Source organism: Ambystoma mexicanum, chromosome 1p (assembly GCF_040938575.1).
Source record: "Ambystoma mexicanum isolate Mex_15411 chromosome 1p, UKY_AmexF1_1, whole genome shotgun sequence".
NCBI lineage: Eukaryota > Metazoa > Chordata > Amphibia > Caudata > Ambystomatidae > Ambystoma > Ambystoma mexicanum.
Window position 1 is genome coordinate 1070369104 of NC_090921.1, and position 17474 is coordinate 1070386577.

Consider the following 17474-nt stretch of genomic DNA (forward strand, 5'->3'; position numbering starts at 1 on the left):
GCGCGAAACAAGCTCACATCCAAGGTTAGAGATAAATAGTCACATTCCAAACTCTAGACGTCAAGGGACCGGCTGAAGAAAAATTAAATAAATCCTCATAAATGCAGGCTCATGAGCTTGATTTTGTGGTCTACAAGCAATTGATGCAGCCGAGCCAGACAATGGGCATACACCTGTGGTGGGAAAGGAGAGCCAATTCCAGCACACAGGCGATGAATGCAACAAGTGTTGCAATGTGGATACGCACTCTCATAGGCAAAGGTGGTAAACTACCGGATACAATAGAGACAAATAATCATTTCACATTACCTTGAAGAGGTGCACAGAGAGCTGAGAACCGAATCGAGTCCCAGGCCTGGGGAGATCAGCTCTAGACAATCACAAAATAGAAAATCAGGGGTGGATGGCAAGGGGCAAGAACCAATGGTAAGTCCACTACTCTGCAACAATGTTATAGATAGGTTCTTGGGGACGGGACAGGCCAACCGCATGTGCCCCCCTGACTCTGGCTACCAGCGCCACTCCTCAATCCCCTCGGACGCGTCGACAATATTTTGATTGCCTAATGACACTTAGATGTTGCGGGGGAGGATGGTGGACGTATGGAGGAAAGAGAACTATGGACTAGGAGTATGTTAGCCACTACGGTGAGTAACTTATAATTACTCCTATGTCCCGTCCCCTTTTCTTCATTCTGTCTGGGCGATTACAACTGAATGCAGCCCTGGGAAGGAGAGTTGCCCCACTAAGAAAATGGGTTCTTTAAGACTGCCTGCAGAAATGCTGTGTCCGACCTGGTGCTGGCATCCAAGCAGTAGTGGTTGCAAAATGCTGATGGGGAAGGCCAAGTAGCCACCTTGCAGATTGTCTGCCATCTGACGTGTCTTTGGAAAACCACAGCCGTGGCCTTGGCGTGGGCATGCATGTTTGCTGGCAAAGCCCTGTGCAGTCCCACATACGCCTGCTTGATGGCCATCACCATCAACCTTGCTATAGAAGCCTTGGAGGCTTGACAGCCTGGTTTTAAGTCATAAACAAGGCTTCCGATTAACGGAAGCTCTTTGTCCTGTCCAGGTAAAATCTTAGAGCACGCCCGACATCCAGACAGTGCAATACCTTCCGAGCCTCATCCTTTGGATCTGCAAAGAAAGTTGGGAGTACTATGTCCTTGTTAATGTGAAATGAGGAAACGACCTTAGGGAGAAGGGTAGGATGCGCCCTCAGCACCACCTTGTACCTGTGAAATCTGGTATATGGCTCTGAAGCCACCAGGGCCTGAATTTTGCTGAACTGCGTGTTGAAGTAAGGCCAACCAGTAGGGCCATTTTGATAGTAACCAGCCTGATGTCTGCCGCCACCACAGGTTTGAATGGCTTGTGCGCCAAGGCGCCCAGCAACACGCTTGTTGGGAGTATACAATCTGGTCAGACCCACCAAGAGCCTTTTAACCACCAGATTGATGGAGGAGAAGATGTCGTCCGTGGAGTTCTCGTAGGCCCCTATGGCCACCAGATAAGTACGGCAGGTATCTACTTGCATACCTGAGTGGGCCAGATGCACAGAGAAGGATAACGCATCGTCCAGTGAGCATGTCAGCGGCTCAGTCTTGTTTGTCTTGGCCCAATGACAGAACCTCATTCACTTGCTCTTGTATTGACTCCTTGTGGAGTCGCTTCTTGCCCCCTGTATGATAGCCAGGTTGCCTGTGACAAGTGCAGATGCTTCATGGTGACCGGTTCAGGAACCAAGCTGCCATGGCTAACTTCTGCAGAGCAGGGTGAACCCACTGTGCCCCCCTGCTGAGAGAGTAAGGGGGCTGAACCCACCGTGAGTTGTACCGGAGGTTGAGTGGGGGGTAAAGGCATATGCATCCATGCCGTTTCACGGAATCTGTAACGCGTCCCCCAGAGATTCCCTGCCTTGCCCCAGTCAGGAAGCAAACTGGTGGTATCACCTGTTGCTCCTGGTGGCGAATAGGTCTACCTGAGGGTGGCCGCACCTGTTGAAGATCCCCCTCAGGACCTCCTCATTCAAATGCCACTCATACTTGTCGATCCCCAGCCTGCTGAGCCTGTCCGCCTCCAAGTTGGATTCCCCCGGAAAGTGGACTGCTGATAAGTACATGTTGTTTGACAGTGCCCACTCCAAATGTCAATTGACAGACGGCAGAGGGGAGGGGACCTGGTACCTCCCTGCTTGTTGATCTAATACATGCAAGAGGAGCTATCTGTCTGGATGCAAACCGACTTGGTGCTGACAATGGGGAGAGCCAGCCAGATGGCCATCATTTCTAGCCAGTTGATGTGTTCCAGCTGTTTCTGCCGGGACCAAACTCCATGGACACTGTGGTTATCCAGTGCAGCTCCCCATCCCTCTAGGGATGAGTCTGTGGTAATGGTGATCTCAGTTAATGGCTGCATGAACGGCCTGCTTACAGATGGTCTCTGCATTCCACCAAACCAGGTCCTGGTGGGGGTGCTGTGGTATAGCTGCCTGGGAACCCGTCTGCTAATTCCAAGAGGTTGAGAAATGTAGCTGCAGCCTTCTCATTTTGAGTCTTGTGTGTGGCACAGCAAGGAAACAAGCTGCATTATTCCAAGCGGGTGCTGGTACCACCATGCTGAGGTCCCTGGTCGGCTAAGAAAATGCCTTGTGGCCTTCCTGATTCCTGTGACCATGTCTGCTGAGGGGAAGAACCTCTCTGCCCTCGTATCCCAAACTAGCCCCAGGAATGTTAAGGAATGAGTGGGAAGTTACTGCAACTTATTGAGGTTGACAGAGAACCCCAGATTGAATAGCATGTGCATGAGTGCTGAAGATGTGTGGAGACTCCGATCGGACAAGCCAGTCGTCGAGGTATGGATAAAGGTGGTGGTCCTACACCCTGAGAAGGGCTGCTACCACGTTCATTAACCTTGTAAAGACCATTGTTGAGGCCAAACGGGAGGGCACTGTATTGAAAGTGAAAGCCCATGATCCCAAATTGGGATGTGCAGGTAAGTATCCTTCAGATCCATGGAGCACATCCAGTCTCCCCTACACAGTGTCTCCGCAAGGAGTGCTGGAGTAACCATCTTGAACCTTTGAAGGGGTAGGGAAAGGTTCAAGGAAGAAAGATCTAGCAAAACTCTCAGGCCAGCCTGGTTCTTTTTCTGTATCGCGAAATTCAGGGAATAGAAGCCCATGCCTCGCTGTGAAGCTGGAATCTCCTCCAACGCCTGACTCTTCATGAGCGAGCGGATTTCCGCCAGAAGAGTTGCAGTCCCAATCAGTACGAGGGGAGGAAAGAGGAAATGGAGGTATTGGCAGATGGAAGCCCGTGGAAACTACAGAGAGGAACCATGGGTCCGCAAACCTTGCCTGCCAGTAGTGGATGTGAAGTGCAAGCCTGCCCCCCACCGGAGACTTGTGGATCTGGATGGCACTGTCAACGTTTTTACCCTGTGAGAGGGACTGCAAAAAAAACCTTTGTGAGAAGATTTGTGTTGCGTTCGCCTCTGCTGGCTAGGAGACCGGTCGGGTTGTCTAAAATGTCCCTTCTGAAAGCCCCTGAAGCCACCGAAGGTACAACCTCTGTCAGAGCATTGGTTAGTTTGTCTATAGGGCTTGGGCGCAGATTTTGTCAAGATTGACACGTACTTAGCTGTTTGTGAGCTATTTTTCTTCTTGTCAAGTTCCTCATCCGTGGTTGAGTGAAGCAAGTCGCCCCTCTCAAATGGCAGGTCGAGAATACGCTCTTGCACATCGGGTTTCACTTGGTCGCCCTAAGCTAAATCGTCCTCCTCATGTCGGCGGTGACACAGATAACTCTGCCTGCGGTGTTGATGTGATCCACTGTAGACGCCATGATATCATGAGCCACAATTTTCACCTCTACCAACCAAGCACTGAATCGCGCCCGACTATGCGCAGGGAGCTCAGGAGCAAGTCCGCAATCGCACGCCAAACCCTTTGGTTCAATGCTGCCAACACTGCGTCAACGTTGGCCTGGCGCAGGTGGAGCGTGGCATTAGAGTATATCTTTTTGCCGTAGGACTCCACCAGCTTTCCGTCCATCTTTAGGAGTGCTGATGTGGTGACAGATGAAGAAGACTGCGGTTTGGAATAAAGGGAGGCCGCAGCTATAACAGAGGAATGCGGTTGGGGGCACACTGACAGTATGAGTGAGTCCCCAGCAGCCTGCCTATACTTGCATCAATGCGTTTAATGGTAGGCTGCGTGGAGTGCAGCTTCTCCCAGCCCTTTTGGGCCAAAGATTCTACATCCATTTGTAGAGGGTTTGCAGTTCTTGTGGCAGGACGGATGGTCAGCACCTCAGCCAAGAACTGCCCTCAGGTTGTTCAATTTGTGGATGCGGGATCTCCAGCTAATCGGCCACACACGCCAGCCTCTGTGGAAAGCCTTAGCTGACGAGGGAGTATCCTGATCCTTATCCGCGTCCGTGTCACCCGCTGTGTCCTGCAGGTCGGGAGCTGCTGGGCGAGTGCTGGGTGCGGTGTCAGATATCCTTAAGCACGGCTCCTTGTTGACCCGTCGTGAAGAAAATATTTCTTCCTATCAATGTGTCTCTCAGGGGTACAAAAGGACAGACTGAGAGACTAATTGATCGGAAGATGATGATGTAGAGTCGTTGGTATCGGGAGAGTTGTGCGAACCTCTAGCTTCACGACAGATGAGACATCCAGTTTCCTTCAAACAACTGCAGAAGATTTACAACTGATTAACAACCAAATATACCCTCTCTTGGTTAAGGACAACAATTATCAACAGACTAACCTGCATGAGAAGGGTTTGACCCAGAAGTGTTTCATACAAGAATATCCTCTAGACTGTTGGATTCTGGAGACCATAAGAAAGAGAAAATGCAATAAGTACCAGATAGCAAGATACAGAGAATGGTAAGGAAGGTAAGGTATCTTACCCTGGTTCTCTAGAGGTTGTCGCTTCCGATGAATCCCCTTCCAGTCTTCCGCTGCAATCGTGTGAAGTCTCTCCGCCACCGGTCCAGACGGCACAAAGAAGCCCAAGGTGCAGAGGCAGTCTTTAGTCCAGCACCCAGCCTATTCCCGCCGGCACGAGGACGCCTAAGGGGTGCTCAGGAAGTCTCTAGCCCAGCACCAAGCCTATTCCCGCCGGCACGAGGACGCCTAAGACTACCCAGGGAGGAAGGACAGGATAACAGAGGAAAGGGAAGAGGAAGGAACAATAGGAAAAAAGGCAAGAGGTCTCCCAACCTCCCAGGTCCAAACTCTACTTAACCAAAATCACTAGGCAAGAATATCCAAAAAACAATCCGAGGTCAATATTCCAAGACAAAGTAAGGGCAATCCGAGAGCGTATCCAAAGACGTAATCCAAGGTAAAAAAAAACACCAAAATCCAAGCAAGAGGTAAGCCACTGTCAAGAAGCGATCAGAAGCAGCGAGTAAATGGCGCCGGATAGTTAAGTACCCAAACTACCGGCAACAAGACGGTCACGTGACCCAGTACGTGCACTATCAGGTGGGAGACAACGCACCCACTGACGTAACCTCCAAGGCATCTTCCACACAAAGCGTCGGAAACGCAGTTTCCGACGAACACGTCTGCACCGACCAACGCGTGGAGAACCCAACTCCGCCCCCTGTCCGTCATTCGACAGCGAGAAGCGCTTCTGTCTACGAGAGGACAGAGTAACTGGGGGGGTACCACAAGACCTGAAGCGTTTTCTGACAGTATCCTCCCCCAAAGGACCCCCATTCCCCCGAGAGGCCAGAAACCGGGAGACCAACAACGGGGCATGCACATTTCTCTCTGGTTCCCATGTCCGATCTTCCGGACCGTAACCTTTCCAGTCCACCAGGAAATATCTGGTACCACGAGAAACTTTAGAATCAAGAATAGCATTGACCTCATATTCTTCCACCCCTTGAACCAATACCGGAGACGGAGGGGCAACTATCCTGGTACAATCAACACAAGGTTTAATCATGGATACATGAAAAACAGGATGTATCTTCCAAGAACACGGTAAATCTAACCTAACAACCAATGGACTCAAGACATCCTTGACAATATAGGGACCGACAAAACGTGGTATTAGACACCGACGCCCTGGAATACGTAGATTCTTCGTGGAAAGCCATACCCGCGAACCTGGAACGTAAACGGGTGAAGGACGGCGATTCCGATCAGCATATTTTTTGGCCTGCTCTTGGGCTTGCACTAGATGTTCCGAAACCCTGGCATGGACCAGAGACAGATCTTTAATGCAAGATTGCACTGCCGGGCAATCTGCAGGAAGCTTCCAATCAAGAGGTAGAGTGCGTGGATGTAGCCCATATATGGCAAAAAATGGAGATGTTCCCGTAGACGAATGGCTGGAATTATTATATGCAAATTCCGCTAACGGAAGAACAGCTAACCAGGATTCTTGATATTGAAGGATGAGACACCTGAGGTACTGCTCCATAGTAGCGTTAACACGCTCAGTTTGACCATCCGTCTGCGGATGGAACGCTGTGGAGCAACGTTCATCCACACCCAATGCGAACATGAGATGCCTCCAAAAACGTGACGTAAACTGGGACCCCCTGTCAGAAACCACGATCTCAGGCAACCCAAAAACCCGAAAGACGTGTCGTAAGAACAACTCAGCCAGCTTGGAAGCGGAAGGCAGACCTTGGCAAGGGACAAATAACGACATTTTCGAAAAACTGTCCACCACCACCCATACGGTATCAAAACCATCGACCAAAGGTAACTCCACTACGAAATCCATCGTAATCATAGCCCATGGTCTCGCCGGTACTGGCAATGGCTGAAGCAACCCCATAGGTTTCGCAGAATGGGATTTACATTGGGCACAAATAGCGCAGGTTGTTATATATTGCGAGACATCCCTTCGCATAGAGGGCCACCAGCACCAACGTTTGAGGAGTTCGAGAGTTTTCTGTGAACCCGGATGAGCGGCTATAGCAGCATCATGACACAAGGCAATAGCCGCACACCGGGTCTCCTGATCAGGCATAAAGACACGACCCTGGACATAAGGTAGACCATGCACAACATCCATGTTATATTCTGCCAATTCCGCAGGACCTTTATCAACCCAGGTTTGGAGCGTCGACTTCAAAGGAGGCTGTAAAACACAACTACAAACCACTTGTGTTGGTAACAACAACGACCCGTCCTGTGGACGTGAAACACAATCCCCAAAACTTCTGGACAGAGCGTCAGCTTTGGAATGTAGAACACCTGGGCGATAAGTCAACGTAAAGTTGTACATAGAAAAGAACTCATGCCAGCGGGCATGTCTCGCAGTAGTGCAAGTCAAGGACTGCAAGGCCAACAAGTTTCTGTGATCAGTATATACCTGGACTGGTACTTCTGTACCAAGAAGATGATGTCGCCAGACCGTAAATGCATCCCTAACAGCCAACAATTCCCGTTCAGTGACGGTATAATTTCGCTCATATGGCGTTAACTTGCGTGAATGATAAGCGACTGGATGTAAATCCCCAGTATCAGCACAAGACTGAGACAAAATAGCTCCTACCGCAACATCAGAGGCATCTGCTTCGACAAAGAAAGGATATTTGGCATTAGGATGCAACAAGACAGGAGCAGTAGTGAACGCAGCCTTTAAGAAATCAAACGCAGTTTGAGCGCTATCATTCCATGAATACGGTTTCTTGCTGCTGGTCAATTCGGTGAGAGGTGCAGAAATAGAGGAGAACTGTCTAATGAAACGCCGGTAGAAGTTGGAAAACCCCAAAAACGACTGCAACTCCTTCCTGGTAGTAGGTATCGGCCAGTTCAAAATGGCTTTAACCTTACTACTACTCATCTGCACGCCCTTATTGGTGATGTCATATCCCAAAAACTCGACATGAGTTGCATGGAACACACACTTTTCTAACTTGACAAAGCAATGATGATCACGCAAGCGTTGTAAGACTTCCGAAACATGGCGCACATGGTATTCCATAGATGGGGAGTAGACGAGTATGTCATCTAGGTAAACGATAACGAACCTGTCGATCATGTCTCGAAGAACATCATTGATGAAATTCTGAAAAGTGGCCGGAGCATTACATAGCCCGAATGGCATTACCAAATACTCGAATAAGCCATATCTGGTCTTGAAGGCGGTTTTCCATTCATCCCCACGACGAATCCTGACTAAGTTGTAGGCTCCCCTTAGGTCCAATTTGGTAAAGAATTCTGAAGACCCTAACTGATCTAGTAAGACCGATATCAAGGGAATCGGGTACTGATTTCGGATAGTACTTGCATTTAGCTCTCGGTAGTCAATACAAGGTCTTAATTCACCCTCCTTCTTGGGTACAAAGAACAATGGAGAAGCAAATGGAGAATGGGATGGTCGAATAAAACCCAACTCTAAGGCTTTATCCAGATATTCTTTAAGAACGACGTCTTCTTTTTGGGTAAGGGAATAAATGCGTCCTGATGGTACCTTAGCATTTGGTTTGAGATCGATCGGACAATCGTATGGCCGATGTGGTGGCAGACTCTCAGCTTTCCCTTTATCAAAAACATCCTTATAACCTATGTACTCGACAGGCAATACGATGCTAGCAACTGCTCCAATAGTGACCACAGAATCCAACAAAGCCCGACTAGGAGCTGCAGACATAGACCCTGCTGGATTGCATGACTGAAGACATTGCTGAGAGCTGAAGGTAATAGCCCCGGTTCCCCAGTTAATGACCGGATTGTGGAGCTTAAGCCACGGTAAACCCAGAATCAGTTTGTATTGGGGTGCCATAATGACGTCAAACGTGATGGTTTCTGAATGCTCAACTCCAATAGTCAACTGCAAAGGTATGGTATGTTCTGTAACAAGCCCAGACAGAAGGGTAGAACCATCAACGGCATTCACCACCTCTGGGACATTCTTTGGCAAAAGGGGAATACCCCACTTCAGAACATATTGGGCATCAATGTAGTTACCAGTAGCCCCTGAGTCTAGGACAGCTTCAGCACTCCATGGCGCGACCTGATCATAACTTAGAGAAATGTCTACATAAAAGGGCATAGACAACAAGGAACCCTGCATGGGAGAGCTCGGGGTAGGGGTTCCTTCTACTGCCGGGCTTTGGCGTTTCCCGACTTGCGGGGTCTTTTTGGACAAGCACTAAGTAGATGATTCGCGGAACCGCAATAAAAGCACAAATTGTTCCGTCTGCGATTTTCTCTTTCCTCAGTTGATAACGGGCCCCTAACTGCCCCAATTTGCATAGGTTCATCAACACCAGAAACAGGAACTGAGGAAACGGTAGGATTAACCGGGTTTACTCTCCTCTCCCCTTTTCTTTCGGCCCGTCGGGCATCAATCTGGAGTACTAAGTCCAAGAAATCGGGAAAGGACGTAGGAACCACCGGAACCGTGGCTATAGTATCCTTCAAAGAGTCAGACAACCCTTTATAGAATAAGGCTGCCTTCTTATCTTCCGGCCAACCGGTTTCAGCAACCAACTGGTTAAACTTAGCCAAGTAAGACAATAAAGAAGCATCCCCCTGACGGAGATTTAACAATTCCAGATCAGTGGCCTGAGTTTTGTAACGAGTATCAAATACCCTTGTCATAGCACTAATCAATGCATCACAATCAAACAATAGCGGACTGCCCTGCTCCAACAAAGGGTTCGCCCAAACAGCGGCCATACCTCCAAGATTCGATAACACAAAGGCCGCTTTCGTAGTTGCATCGGGAAACGAGGTAGGCCGACACAAGAAATGTAATCTACATTGATTAATAAAGGTCCGAAAGGATTTAGGATCTCCAGTAAACCTTTCAGGGGGAGCAAGCGGGAACTGAGCGGCCATATAAACATGCGTAGAATCTGGTCTGGCTGAAGGCCCTGCCTGACCGGGAGCAGAAGCGGAGGCCAAAGACGGTGATCCTGTAACCACTTCCCTGATACCAGCCTGCATTTCGTCAATGCGTCGATGGGTATCAGCCTGAGCTGCCGTCATATCGGCACGTAGGTCGGCCACTAATTGCACCATAACGGCCAACGGGTCATTAGCAACATCCATGATAAAGGCTTCTGATTCTGTCAGATATCCTTAAGCACGGCTCCTTGTTGACCCGTCGTGAAGAAAATATTTCTTCCTATCAATGTGTCTCTCAGGGGTACAAAAGGACAGACTGAGAGACTAATTGATCGGAAGATGATGATGTAGAGTCGTTGGTATCGGGAGAGTTGTGCGAACCTCTAGCTTCACGACAGATGAGACATCCAGTTTCCTTCCAACAACTGCAGAAGATTTACAACTGATTAACAACCAAATATACCCTCTCTTGGTTAAGGACAACAATTATCAACAGACTAACCTGCATGAGAAGGGTTTGACCCAGAAGTGTTTCATACAAGAATATCCTCTAGACTGTTGGATTCTGGAGACCATAAGAAAGAGAAAATGCAATAAGTACCAGATAGCAAGATACAGAGAATGGTAAGGAAGGTAAGGTATCTTACCCTGGTTCTCTAGAGGTTGTCGCTTCCGATGAATCCCCTTCCAGTCTTCCGCTGCAATCGTGTGAAGTCTCTCCGCCACCGGTCCAGACGGCACAAAGAAGCCCAAGGTGCAGAGGCAGTCTTTAGTCCAGCACCCAGCCTATTCCCGCCGGCACGAGGACGCCTAAGGGGTGCTCAGGAAGTCTCTAGTCCAGCACCAAGCCTATTCCCGCCGGCACGAGGACGCCTAAGACTACCCAGGGAGGAAGGACAGGATAACAGAGGAAAGGGAAGAGGAAGGAACAATAGGAAAAAAGGCAAGAGGTCTCCCAACCTCCCAGGTCCAAACTCTACTTAACCAAAATCACTAGGCAAGAATATCCAAAAAACAATCCGAGGTCAATATTCCAAGACAAAGTAAGGGCAATCCGAGAGCGTATCCAAAGACGTAATCCAAGGTAAAAAAAAACACCAAAATCCAAGCAAGAGGTAAGCCACTGTCAAGAAGCGATCAGAAGCAGCGAGTAAATGGCGCCGGATAGTTAAGTACCCAAACTACCGGCAACAAGACGGTCACGTGACCCAGTACGTGCACTATCAGGTGGGAGACAACGCACCCACTGACGTAACCTCCAAGGCATCTTCCACACAAAGCGTCGGAAACGCAGTTTCCGACGAACACGTCTGCACCGACCAACGCGTGGAGAACCCAACTCCGCCCCCTGTCCGTCATTCGACAGCGAGAAGCGCTTCTGTCTACGAGAGGACAGAGTAACTGGGGGGGTACCACAAGACCTGAAGCGTTTTCTGACATGCGGACAGCTGTAGCATGCTGACTGGCAGTGCCGGGGTCTGCTGAGGGGGCTACGCCAGAGGTGGAGCCACCGTGACTGGTGTGAACGCAGGAACCAGGAGCTGAACTGGAACCAGGGTCTGGACCACGGTCGGAGCTTGAGGTGGTATTGGAGAGAGCATGTCCTTGATGAACCCCTGAGGATGGTGCCCCTCTGAGTTGATTTAATGAGGGAAAGTAAAATTTTTCGAAGGACCTATCCTTGCATGCAGGTGAATGGCTTGGGGGCGTAGGAGCCGGGCCCTGTGGCTGCTGAGGTCTTGCCGGTCCTTTTTGCAAGTTGGGGTCTATGTACCGCCCCTGTGACGATGTGGTAGAGTATGACGTGGACCAGGTAACTGGCATTGTCCAGTCCCATCCAGACGTCCGTTCCCATACCCGCTCTTCAGAAGGAGGAGGCTCCAGGTCCACCACCATTATATGGCCTATCGGCCATTTTGTCATGCTCCGCGCCTTGTGTTGCTGCGTGGTGCCTGATCAGCTGGGCCCAGACTCTGCCTGCATGCTTAAAAGTGAAAGTTTGGACCTTCCCTGCACCTTAGGTAGAGGCCTGGGAGGCAGAGTGCCCTCGGCTATGATGCTGGTAGGGCACCTGGTGCGTATAGGCGCCCCCTCAGTCACGAGCCCGGTGTTAGAGCAAAGCTCCTCGGTGAGGACTTTAGTACTAGAGCCTTGTGGCCCCTCAGCGGTGGGAATGGGAGGATCTTGTGACCCCTCTCTTTCTGTTTGCGAATAGCTCTAGGTGCCTCGGTCCCTTTGCTGGTTTTAGGACCTGTAAGGACCCTCCCACTCCCACTTGGGTGCTTCCCAGGGAAGGAGTTGCCCTTTCTGGGTGCAGAGGAGAACAGGGCACCTACCATGGGCCTGGTCTTCGCATCTACCTTGGGCCTGGTCTTCCTCCTCGTGTATGTCTTAATGTCCTCTGGAGGTGATCTTTCCAACAGCTCCTTCCTCCTGGCCAAGCGATTCCTCAGAGCGCGCAGGGTCAATGCATCACACGCACAACAGCCATCCCAGCTGTGGTCGGGCCAAGATACCGGAGGCCGAGTGCGTGGGGATCCGACATGCTGAAGGAACCCTCGCAAGCCGAATACCTGCTGAAATCCACCGTTGTCGACATGCGCCGGGAGCGTGGCACCAGAAGACAAAGTATTATCTCTGATAATTGCTATGAGGAGAAAAAGGGAAAATAAACTCTTTCGTGGAAGAGGGCGTGGAATTAAAAGGCCAGAGGCCTAACCCAGGAGTGCTGGTGAAATCCGTCCGTTCCCTTTGACGCAGAAAAGAGGGCTGAGGAGTGTCGCTGGTGGGCAGAGTCAGGGGAGAGCCTGCTCCGAGGGCCGCACCCCTGCGCGCATCTGAATTTAAAGGGGAAGATATTTTTTTCTGGTGAAAAAGGTTCTGTTTCCCGTCCCTAGCGAGGGACGCCCATGAAATATAGAGGAAAAGGACAGGACGTAGGAGCATGTAAATGTATTGGGAGGATTGTTTACAAAATAAGCTGGAGAACCCCTGCCACCATCACAGTATTATCAGATATCAGTTACTGCATTGATGCAATTCATTTGCAGTAACACATGTTTACCAGTCTATTGTGGGAGGGTAGCATTGTGAGTTGAGAGGCAGTTATGTACAATGCAGGGAGGTTGTATTATGAAATTCCGTGGTGTGGGTGGAAGAGTTTTGTGCAGCTCTCTATGATTTGAAACTTTCAATTTAAATACGGTTATGAATTCAAACCTTTCAATGACGGTGGTTTCCAAGATCTACTGGTGTACATTATTATATCCAATTAATAGGCTTAACATGTGTTGATAACAAGGTAGTGCAGGACATTTATTTTAAAAACACAACATATAACTTTAGAAATCATTGATGCATAAGATGTGCTATATTGTGCTGAAAATTGCGGGTTGCGCTATCCTCACCTCAGATTCCGGAGCATGCGTCCGCTTCTCCTTTGTTGCTGATTTTGCGCCTCTACCTTTGACAGCCTTTTGCTCAGGGTTGGCAACCTCTAGAAGCAAAACATGGAATTTATTTGAAACAGGAATCAATTAATTAAAGGGTAAGACATGCAGTTAACATGTTACAAAATAGACCACTCACTTTACCAAGGCAAAGCAATCATTGTTAAAGCCAACAGCATTGGCTGTCATGTCTTAAGTGCAGCCTAAAATGATGGCATCATACTGTATACCTATAGGATAAGTGTTACGCTCCAGAGACTGTGAGACAGATAAGCACCAGTCCTGGGACAACAGGTCACTCAACACTAGTCTTGCAGGATAACAAATAAACCTGACAGGCTAGGGGCTTGAGTGAAAAGGCAGGAGCAGCAACAGAGCTAAAGGAAGAAAAAACAGACACAGTGGAATATAAGTACAAATAGAAAACCACAGGCCCCGGCCGCACCACCCTCATGTCCCCACTCTCACTTGCAGTGAATGGTGAAGAAGCTGGAAACCTACTTGTAGAAATGAGTCCCCCAAAGAAATAGCAGGGTCTAAATATTCCCAGGTGAGAGTCTTGTTTTGCAAAAGACCTTGTGATAGGAAATACAGCAGAGTGTCCCAAAAAAGTCCTTAGTTGTGATCCCAAGGGTGATCTGACAGAAGGTGCAGCAGAGCGTCCAATAGATCACCTGATGAATTGAAGGTTCCTCTGAAAAGCGTCCATAATGGGTAAGTCCAACAATCCTTTTGGTGCAGGAGCCAGTGATAAGCAAAGAGTTTTGCAGAAAGGGTGTGTGCAAAACAGGGAATTGGTGAGGTGGGCCAGTACTGTAATTCAAGAAATGCTTTGTGAACAGCTGATCGGTGTGTTGGCAGTAGAACGTGAGGAGCGCGTTCCAACAGCTGTTTGAGTACAAACGTTGTTACCCGACGGGCCCGTTGAGAGTGTGATGTGTAGTATGGACACTGTAGTAAGGGTTATTTTAGGGAGCAAGTGCCAGACATATAGGAGAAAGCCGTAGAAGTCCATAAACAAAGCCAGGAGTCGGTAGCCGTAAATAATATCAAGGCAAAAAGCCATCGAAGAGCGTTCTGTGGGGAAGTCAGAAGAACGGTCCGGGCCGGCACCAAAGAAACAGATGTCAGGATGCATGGAAATCAGGAAAATGCTACTTTCCGAGCCACAATTAGCAACGGTTTTGGAGCAGTGAAACCCAGGAGAGGCTAACATAAATAAGGATGCATTAAGGAACGCGGGGACGTTACGGTCGAGATAACATGACCGCCATACACTAATACTGCTGGGAAATGCAGTCCTGCCTATGTTTGCGGCGTATTGCACGCTGTGACAGACGCCAAGGCAAAGACCAGGATCTACAGAGGGTAACACGATGCAGGTAAGGAAAAACATGAGACATGACAATAAGGCATGATCCAACATGGGCAGCCTCAAAAATGCCTCATTGATGCTTTCATATGTCTAGTATAGTCCCAATATGCAATATAGGCGTGCCAGTGGTACCAATATGCTAACTGCAGCCTCAAATGTCAACATAAACTGATCATTTATTTATGAATTGTAAGGTGCCAACCGCAAAATGTACGTTGCTTCATGGCCCTGCAAGACAAAGGGAGTTGAAGGGTTGACAAAGACAATGTAGGAGGAACAAATAAACAGCAATTCAGAGTTCAGAGTTGGGGCATTAAGACCACTATAAGAGCAGGAACAAGGGAAGAGGGATAGGAGCGGCTGAGCTAAGTGTCAATATCCAGCAAATTCAATAGGAAACCAGCAGTGGAAGTCTAAAAGTGCAACAAGTAAACAAATAAGTGAATATATAAGTGTGACTCTTGAGGAACCTAGTGGCCCCTACATAGGTACGTGTACCCCACTGCCAGAGTCCAATATGTCCAGGCGTCCTAGTGCACACTGGCATAGTGAGAATGTTTTGCTTAAAGGGTTTTCAGGAAAGGTGCTATGTAGTCCTGAGGTTGTGACCCTATGATACAGCCGCTCAAATAGCACAGTGAGTAGAGCGCTCGCTTTGAGATCAGTACAGAGTCTGCCGATGCAGGTTTGAGTCCGAGCAGGGCCAAACTCAGCCTTTCATCCTTCTGAGGTCGATAAATGAACACCACACACCGTGGGTAATACTAAGCAGCTCTCAGATGCATGAGGGTTCGTAGCGCTATATAAATGCGAATTATTATTATTATGATGAGCCTCAACACCTTGTCCTGAATGAGTTGCAGGGTGTGCACCAGGTATTTATGGAGGCCCATGTAGACTGTTCCAGTATTCATTCTTGGCACAACAAGCACTATCATTACTTCTACCTTGTGCTGCATGTTGAAGAATGCATCAGTGAGTTTCAGCATGTTCATGTGAAAATGACAGGACATAGCTCCCCTCATCATTGTTAAAGGAGATCTTGTTATCAAAGAATAAACCCAGGCATGATGGGGCATTTGAGAGGACTATTGTGGTTTCCTTGTGGAATTGGAGTATATTTGAGTTGTTGGACCCAAAGAAAATGACTTTAGTTTTTAACACATTCACTCAGAGGTGGTTATCTATCATCGAGTCTCGTTGAACCCTCTGGTATATTGCAATGTTATGGGAACTAAGCATCTTGAAGGCAATTTAGGTATCATCAGCATATAACTGAAAAGGTGTTGAGAAATATTCCCAAAATCTCCACCGGGAGATTCATGTGACAAACAGACTTGGGGATACGGTTCAGCCCTGGGGGAAATACCATGTCTAAAGCAGAAAGGTTGAGAGCCGAAAGCCTGGCACTGACAGTAGATATGCTGTACTGAGGGAAGGAAGTAACCCATTTTAGGACAGTGCCATCAATTCCAAACATGTGCTGAAGTCTGTGCAATAAAATGTGGTATTTAACAGTGTCAAGTGCAGAAAAAAGTTAAAACAGAAATAGGAGAGCTGAGGATTTTTCATCCAGGGTTGACAGAACCGTCACTTGCTTCATATGCAGCAGGAGCATTTCAGTATTGTGGGAGTGAAAACCAGACTGCCTGCCGGTGGGGTAGATTGCTGGATTCCGTAAATTCTAGGCGTTATTGTGCTGCTACTTTCTTTAGAAATTTAACCATGACGGGGTTCTTAGTTATGGGGTTTAAATTAGCCAGCACATTCGGATTCGCAGAGAGATGGTTGAATTCTTCGGTTGCTCCAAAGATACATTAATTTTAGCCACAGTTTTATTACATTTTATGGGAGAGATTGGCCTAAAGGACTGACAGTGTTGTTGTAGGGCTTCATGATATCCAATGATTGGCAATGACTGTGACCTTGTTTTGGAAGAAGGAAGCCAGTTCATGGGCTTGTTGCTGGGAAGCTGGAATACTTGAGAAACTTTTCAATGGTGTTTGTAGCACTTTTGTAATCCTAAAGATCTAAGAAAATGTGTTGCTAGCCTGCGAGATGTGATTCTGGAGGAAACTTTTTTCTTCCTGGTTGTAGCGTAGCACTATTCTAGCTGGTGCCACAAGCGTGCCACAAGCATGCCACCTTGTTTTGTTGTCTTTGGTTTTGCACCATTTTGGTTTGTCGTGGAAAAATAACCACAGGCTCTTCCAATGGATTGGTGAACGACTTAATGGCAATCCACAAAGCCAGCATACACAAGACAACAGCAAGCCAACGAACAACAGAACAAGACTCTGGGCAGCAACCCACCTCCCCTCCAGACACTGGGCTTTACACAGGAGAGTAAACATGCATTTCAATTGAGAGTTAGGTTTCAGGCATAGCATGATACTAACAAGCAACAATGTTTCAGGTGAATGAATTGTGTCTCACCATGCAAGTCTTATGCAGAGTCTGCATTTTCAAGCTCAGGAATTCATTATCAGGATGGAAGGTGAACAATTATACATTTTGGGTTGTGCTAAGCAGGCTACTCACACACGGCCCAGGGAATATGAGCATGCTTACTATATGACCACTTCCATCTGCTAAAGCCACCTTACCTAGGAAAGCGGAAGTCTAAACACGCTTCTATATACCAAAAGTGAAACACATCACTGGCGAGAACTGTGGAAGTGAGCACTGCCAGATTGCCAAAAGAGGGAGCTAACGAAGTGGGAGCAAAATCAGAATGAACGCTTCTGGGACTGGAAGTCCAAAGACATTTATTTTTTGAACATTGAGAGGAGTCCGCGCCTGACTGAGGGA

At 48.3% G+C, this 17474-nt stretch overlaps 1 protein-coding gene across 3 annotated transcripts in view; it reads right to left on the reverse strand.

Moving 5' to 3' along the window:
- LRRC71 (leucine rich repeat containing 71) overlaps nucleotides 1-17474 on the reverse strand; it is a 1520862-nt gene that overhangs the window by 361085 nt on the left and 1142303 nt on the right. For all 3 annotated transcript variants that reach the window (XM_069604555.1, XM_069604558.1, XM_069604556.1), the window contains one exon: nucleotides 13247-13335. In XM_069604555.1, coding sequence (XP_069460656.1) covers nucleotides 13247-13335 — 89 coding nt within the window. The remainder of the gene's footprint in view (nucleotides 1-13246; nucleotides 13336-17474) is intronic.